Source organism: Bidens hawaiensis, unplaced genomic scaffold (genome assembly GCF_021521415.1).
Source record: "Bidens hawaiensis isolate Kalapana, Puna unplaced genomic scaffold, B.hawaiensis_p1.1 tig00026611_1, whole genome shotgun sequence".
Lineage (NCBI taxonomy): Eukaryota > Viridiplantae > Streptophyta > Magnoliopsida > Asterales > Asteraceae > Bidens > Bidens hawaiensis.
This window is the reverse complement of record NW_027494277.1, coordinates 140001-147977: the sequence shown is the minus strand read 5'-3', so window position 1 is coordinate 147977 and position 7977 is coordinate 140001. Positions and strand designations below refer to the sequence as shown.

The 7977-nt window shown below is 30.2% G+C and overlaps 1 protein-coding gene across 1 annotated transcript in view; it reads left to right on the top strand.

Annotated features, from left to right (window-relative positions):
- The first annotated feature begins 3970 nt into the window (after positions 1–3970).
- LOC143573690 (uncharacterized) overlaps positions 3971–7977 on the top strand; it is a 23729-nt gene continuing 19722 nt past the window's right edge. The window contains exons 1-6 of the mRNA XM_077058500.1: positions 3971–4315; positions 5021–5787; positions 5894–6019; positions 6106–6191; positions 7206–7314; positions 7905–7977. The exon at positions 7905–7977 is cut by the window's right edge and continues 23 nt beyond it. Coding sequence (XP_076914615.1) covers positions 4267–4315; positions 5021–5787; positions 5894–6019; positions 6106–6191; positions 7206–7314; positions 7905–7977 — 1210 coding nt within the window. The 5' untranslated portion in view covers positions 3971–4266. The remainder of the gene's footprint in view (positions 4316–5020; positions 5788–5893; positions 6020–6105; positions 6192–7205; positions 7315–7904) is intronic.

The following is a 7977-nucleotide window of genomic DNA, read 5'->3' as shown; positions in this document are numbered from 1 at the left end:
ACATCATTTTATACTCTTGCATGTTCTATATATACAATAAACTTTATTGTTTCACTGTTTGCTAATTAAGTGATAGAAACATCGTTACTTATATTTCAACTTGAAATTTTAGGCTATGAATTTAACTTTTATTATTTACATTCACTAACTACTAACTTTAGAAACTTATATGAAACATACAACTTGGATTTACTTTTTATCGTTTTATGCATAGTCACTTCATTTATTAAACATACTAACAGTGGCTATTTGTATACATTTTTCATATGGTTTTTTAAGTGAAATTGAACTAATTTTGGTGTTATTTTATTAATCTTGTGAAATAACATTAAAAGTGACAGAAGCTTAATCAAGCATCATGTGGTGGCGTTGATAGCCGAAAGACAAGGGTACATGCACCAATCTGCGTTGTCCCGATGGTTGAGTTTTATGTGCCTTATGTCCAAGGCTTGATGCAAAACTACTGTCGAGTAGGGGGTCTCACCGGAAGCTGCATCTCTATTCCTAAAGGGTAGAGGTAAGGCTATATACATCTTACCCTCTTCAGACCTTACCATAGATTTGCTATTGGTGGGATATACTGAGTATGATGATGATGATGATGATGATGATGATGATGATTTCATATGATTTTTTATGTTATTTCGGTTGACTTCAGTTTTTTTGAATTTAACCAAAACCGAACTGAGTTTTAAATTCAATTCCAAGTAGACAATTTCGAAGTCGGATCAGTTCGTTTTTGGATATGGAAATTTTTTTAACCGAATTCTTGATATTTGAACTCATGCCACTAAAGCAAATTTATCATGCAACTAAATTCATCATGCAAAAATTAAATTATAAAATTTTAGAATATTCATAATACATGTATATGAGATTTTAATGAGACCAAAACTATTGTTTTACCAAGTTAAAGAATAAAAAGGTAAAAAAAATAATGGAAAAAAAAGAACTTACCGACAACAATCGTTATAGCTCTGTTCTGCTTGCTTGAAATCATGACCAGAAAGTTATACGATAATTGCACTAAAATAAGCCTGCATAAAAAAGGGTAAACATTTGTCAACTTGCACCAAACGGTTTAACAACGGATCAAGGTATTGTCAAATTACCTTTTCAGCCTAATTGTGAAATGTCTTCTTTGTCGTTATCCCTTAATTGTGAAATTACCTCTGTTGCTCATCACATTCCCTAATAATAAATGAATTATAGGTCAAGTTATTCTACAAAGGAGAACAAAAATGAGAATGATGAGAATGATTTGTATCAACGCCAAAAAACCCTTAAAAAAATTATAACTCAAAATATAATAAAAAAAACGAAATGTAAAAACACAAAAATGTTTCCACCGTCTTTCTCGTTCTCATAAAACACACACACACACACTGGTAAGTGAAAAAAGTCGACGTGTCTTTTTGTTTATCATTGTATTCTGTGTTTATTTTCGTCATTGATTGTGTCTTTTTTCCTTGACATTGTGTTTTTTTTTCTTTATATTGTGTTATATTACTCAACATTGTGCTATATTTTGTTCGCAATTGTGTTATATTTTGCGATTTATTGTGTCTTTGATCTCACCACCGTGTCTTTTCGTCAATTTTCTTTTAATTTTTTTGTATTTTTTTAATATGAATGATGGCGGAAACATTTTAGTATTTTTATTTTTTTCGTTTTTTATATATATATATTGAGTTATGATATTTTTTATTATTATTTTTTTTGAATTTATTTTAAGGGGTTTTTTTATGTGATCAAAAATCTTTCTCACACTTCTCATTTTTGTCTCCCTTTGTATTTTAACTTTTATCAATGAATTATTATATAAAGTTAATATCATACTGTAGTTAATTAATTTTGCATTATTATATGTAATTAATGTAGTTATTAAATAATAGTTAACATTGCCATAATAATAATAATAATAATAATAATAATAATAATAAGTAATTTTAGAAAGGGTAAAACTTTATCAACTTGCATCAAACAGTTTAACAATGGATAAAGGTATTGCAAAATTACTTTTTCTGCCCAAATAATGAAATGTCTTCTTTGTCCCTAATTGTGAAATTACCTCCATTGTCCATCACTTCTCCTTAATAGTAAATGCATTATTATATGAACTAAATTATAATGTAGTTAATTAATTGTGCATTATTATATGCAATTAATTGGTTATTAAATAATAATTATAATTGACCAAAAGACAATAAACATTTTGTATCTTAAAGATTCAAAAGTAATTCAAAAGTAATTCAAAAGGGGTAAAGTTTTGTCAACCTACACCAAACGGTTTAACAACGTATCAAGGTATTTTCAAATTATCCTTTCTACCTAATTGTGAAATATCTTCTTTGGCCTTGTACTTTAATTGTGAAATTTTCTTTTTTGTCCATCATTTTCCTTAATAAAATATGCATTATTGTATGAACTTAATATCATAATATAGTTAATTAATTGTGCATTATTATATGTAATTAATGTAGTTATTAATAATAATTAACATGGACAAAAAGATAATAAACTTTTGTATCCTCAAAAGATTCAAAAGTAATTTTATAAATTGTACAACTTTATCTACTTGCACCAAACACTTTAACACCGCATCAAGATATTGACAAAGTACTTTTTCCGCCCAATTGTGAAATATCTTTAGATATTTGTGTATTTTTATTATTTATATTAAATATTAATAATTATTATCATTAAAAATGCATTATTATATGAACTTAATACCACAATGTAGTTAATTAATTGTGCATTATTATATGTAATTAATGTAGTCATTAAATAATAATTATCATCGGTAAAAGACAAAAAAACTTTATTTTTTATCAACTTGCACCAAACGCTTTAACAATGGATCAAGGTATTGCCAAATTATTTTTTATGCCAATTGTGAAATATATTCTTTGTCTTTGTTCCTTAATTGTGAAATTACCTCCATCGCCCATCACTCATCCTTAATAATAAATTCATTATTTTATGAACTTAATTATAATGTAGTTAATTAATTGTGCATTATTATATGTAATTAATGTAGTTATCTATCTAAATATTTAAAGCAAAATCATTCTTCCACATGTCATTCAACTAGAGTAGCCAACTAGGATGTCAACTAATTCTATTACCTTTTTAAGAATTATTAACAAAGTTACAAATGTAACTTTTTAATGTTTTATAAAATGGGTTTTTTAGATATTTATGAATTATAAAATTTTATATATCATTATTTACATCATATGAATCCAAAAGGTATGTTATTACATATATTATTAAATATAACCTTTTTTTGTTGTATTTTTTTAACCACCCGTATATTACACGGGCTATTCCTAGTTAAATAATAATTATCATTGGCTAAAAGACAATAAATCTTTTGTATTCTCAAATGATTCAAAAGTAATTTCAGAAAGGGTAGAGCTTTGTCAACTTTTACCAAACAATTTATTAACGAATCAAAGCATTGCCAAATTACTTTTTATACTCAATTGTATTTTCTTTGTTTTTGTCTCTTAATTTTGAAATTACCTCCATTACCATCACTCTTTTCTTAAGAATAAATGCATTATTATATGAACTTAATAACATAGTGTAGTTAATTAATTGTGTATTATTACATGCAATTATTGAAGTTATTAAAAATAAGTATTATTGACTAAAATACAATTTTTTTTGTATCATTAAAGGATTCAAAATTAATTTCAGAAAGGGTAAAACTTTATCAACTTGCAGCAAACGCTTTAACAATGGATCAAAGTATTGTCAAATTACTTTATTACTAACTGGTCGTGTAAGGTTAAAATGTTTGGCGGGTAGTCTAAACTCAAAACTAAACGATATAGAATCCAGTCGAGTTCAAAGTCTCTTTTCAGATAAACCGTAAACCTTAAAACTAAAAGGACCGTTTATGCAACATTCCCGAAATGATCGAAACTGAAGCTTCTTCGTTCGTTCTATAAATTTCCCGAGGGCCTTGGAAGTGCGAGTACGAGTACGAGTACGAGCAGTAGAGCTATAGAGACCTGCTTGAATGAATGAATGAATGATCACCATATCAAGCTTCGGTTTCTTCTTCAATTAAATCACTACAATCAACCTTCTAATTCAAAACCTAATTCCGTACAGTTATCATCTCACTAGCAGTTACAGAAGCAAAATTCGCAGTAATTTTGCCCTAGGATTCAATTTCAATTTCAATTACAATTACAGTGGCGGTTCGTGTTCGCTTCAATAGCGTTTGAGAGTGAAGCTAGGGTTTATTACGTCATGAGTCCAATTCAGAATTTCGCTCGCCATCTCATGGAGCCTGATTTACGTAATTATTCTATTATTATTATTATTATTATTCTATTAACACACGCACACGACGTAGTTTTAATAGTTGTTGAAACTGAAATTATATTATCTGTTTGTTAATTCTTCATTTGGATTGTCAGTTCTGTACGTGTGTGATTTTTGAGTTGATCAAATTAACACACACTCACACAAATGATGAAAGTTTTGAGACGATTAATTGAGTTAATATTTAGTAATTAGTAATGTGTTTCGTAGCCCTAGATTCACGAAAATTGAATTGCTATATTAATTTGTTACTGGAAGAAAATGAATAATTTAAAGTGATGATTAGAAGGTTTTGAGATGATTATTTTTGAGTTTAATGTTTTAATAATTAGTTTACATGTAGTAATAAATTTGTAACTGGAAGAAAATGAATAATTCAAAAGTATTGATAAGAAGTTTTTGAGATGATTATTTGAGTTTTATATCTTAGTAATTTGTTTTGTAGCCCTAGTTTCACTAAACTAATTGCTCTATAGGAATTTGTAGAAGTTGTTACCAATTTTAATTTAGTTTCATGTAATAAACTAGGACACTAGAAGGAAATGTATTATTTAAAGTGATGATAAGAAGGCTTGATGATGGTTGCATGATTGTGTTCTGTGATTAGATAGTTTGTTTTAACTTTGTATGATATATAAAGTAAGTGTGTTCTGATTTATTGTTTTTCTATATGTGACAGCTATTCAAAATAGGCTTCAAATGGTAATGGAGGTTAGGGATAGTTTGGAGATTACGCACACAGGGGAGTACTTAAATTTTCTAAAGTGTTACTTCCGACCATTTTCTGGGATTCTGTGTAATCTAACAAAGCCGCAGTTTACGGACAGCCCGGAGCATAAGTTGCGAAACATTATTATTGAAATCCTTAATCGACTACCTCATAGTGAAGTGCTAAGGCCTTTTGTTCAAGAGTTGTTAAAAGTCGCAATGCATGTTCTTACCACCGATAACGAGGATAATGGTTTGATTTGCATTCGCATTATATTTGATCTTTTGAGGAATTTCAGACCAACCCAGGAGACTGAAGTGCAGCCTTTCCTTGACTTTGTGTGTAAGATTTACCAGAACTTTAGGCTCACAGTTAGCCATTTCTTTGAAAGTGGTGCAATTGTGGCTCCAGCAATGCCACCACCATCATCAATGTCAGCGTTACCCTCTCTTGGTGGTGATGATGTAAAGCCAATGGACATTTCAGATCCAGTTGGATCTGCAACTACCTCAAGCACTGGGTCGGGGCAACTTAATCCAAGTACCAGGTCGTTTAAGATTGTGACAGAGAGTCCCTTGGTGGTTATGTTTCTCTTTCAGTTGTATAACCGGCTTGTTCAGACTAATATCCCTCAGTTATTGCCATTGATGGTTTCTGCTATCTCAGTCCCGGGTCCTGACAAGGTTCCACCACATTTAAAGACCCACTTCACAGAGCTAAAAGGGGCTCAAGTTAAGGTATCTTGGGATCTTCTTTGTGTTCATCCTTCCTAACTTATATATGAAGCATTATATCTCTCGTATTATCACGCATACTTATCTGATTCTGGACCTATTGGTGCAGACGGTCTCGTTCCTGACTTACCTTTTGAAGAGCTTTGCTGATTATATCAGGCCACATGAAGAAAGTATATGCAAAAGCATTGTGAACCTGCTTGTGACTTGTTCAGACTCTGTTTCCATTAGAAAGGTGATAGCATGACCTATATATGTTTATCCTTAATTTACTGCTTCTTACATTGTTTGTGAACTAACATATATACTTATCACATGCAGGAATTATTGATAGCATTAAAACATGTCCTTGGAACGGATTTTAAGAGGGGCTTATTTCGTCTGATTGATACACTCTTGGAAGAGAGGTAACACTGATATTTTGTAAATAGTTTGCTTGCTAATTTTGTTTTCTGATTTTCTTTGCCATTTTTTAAGTTCCACAATGTCATTGTATATGGGCTCTTCAATTAAAAGGTTTTCACATATTTTGATAAAAGCTAATTCTTTTACTGACCTACCTTTTTGTAAAAAACTTAATGGAACATATAATATTTCTTTCTTTTGAACAGTTCGATTGATAGCTATCAAACATCTAAAATTCGTTTTTTAAAGGGAATATTTCATATATACCCATATGAACTTGTAAAATATCATGTATATCTAACCCAAACTTAAAATATCATGTCTTTAAAAGCTAAAGTATCGTATTTACCCATTTCATGAAAATAATTCAAGTAATGGCCATTCTACTCTTATTTTGAAGCTTTACTAAAATATCATATCTTTCCTTTATTTCATTAAAAACAATTTAGAATATAATCACGCCACCATTATCTTTCTCAAAACATTAAGATTAATTTCGTATTTACCCTATACGTTTTTATTTTTCTTTTTAGTTTGTAGCGGTATATATGAAATTTTCCCTCTAATAAAATTAAAAGTTCTTGTGAGCCACTATTGCTAATAAGCAACTATGCACTCCATCTGTTTTAATAAGATTGCAGACACTTATTTTACGTAATTCTATTCTATTTTAGCTCTTTAGTTCCCAAATCTATGCTACCATGTCACCAACTTATGGTAAAGATGGCAATGGGTGAATAGGTTATTTTTCAATGGACATGCCACCAAATATTGCAAATTTTCTCGACACCCTAAAAGAAAGTATTGTAACTTTTATGAGATAAAGGATGCATGACTTTAATTAGAAAACTAATTATAAAAGGCGAAATCAATGCAACGGGATACTGGTTCTGCCCATTCAGGACATATGTGAAAGAGAGCTGCTGATTTTAATAAAACGACTTGCTTTTAATTTCTTTAGATAATGTTTTGCATTCAACGTAATGTTCATTTGATTAGTTTGTTAACTATATTAGGGTTCTTGTGGGAATTGGCCGGGCTTGTTTTGAGACACTGAGGCCATTGGCATACAGTCTCTTGGCAGAAATTGTGCATCATGTTCGGGGAGATCTCTCATTGTCCCAGGTTTGCAGTTTGTTTTGAGACACTGAGTTCGGCAAATAAATTATCGTTCTGTCGATTGCCTGTATGCATTTATCATCTTAACTTTTACTTTATCTACAAACAGATATGTTAAATAGTAATTACACAAATGGAAAGATCACTGTTCAATGTAGTAGAGAATGTATCCACTCAATGTTCTTTTTAGACCATGGCCTTTGTGAGGTATAAGTGAACAGCATAAGAGACTATTGTAACGTGTGATGCAGATACATAGGAGGAAGGCGTATGCACTTTGAAATAATTAGTTGATTACTATCAGTATGCAGCAGAACATAATGTATAGAATAACTAGTTGATTAAAACACATTTACTATCTTGGATAGCTGGTTGTATATGTACTTCTTTCAGTTTGGCTGTTCTAATCTGTTTTCTAGAAGTGTTAACATGGTTTACTTTGTATACATTCTAAGTCCATTATTTTGTATACTATCTTGGATAGCTGGTTGTATACTTATCAATGTTGATGCATTTATAACTGATGAGTTGTTATGTGCTGTTTTCTTCATTTCATGTGCTACATGTCTTACTATCGTGTTATCATTTTGTCGCAGCTGTCACGAATTATCTACTTGTTTTCGAGTAATATGCATGACGCTTCATTATCTCTCAGCATCCACACCACAT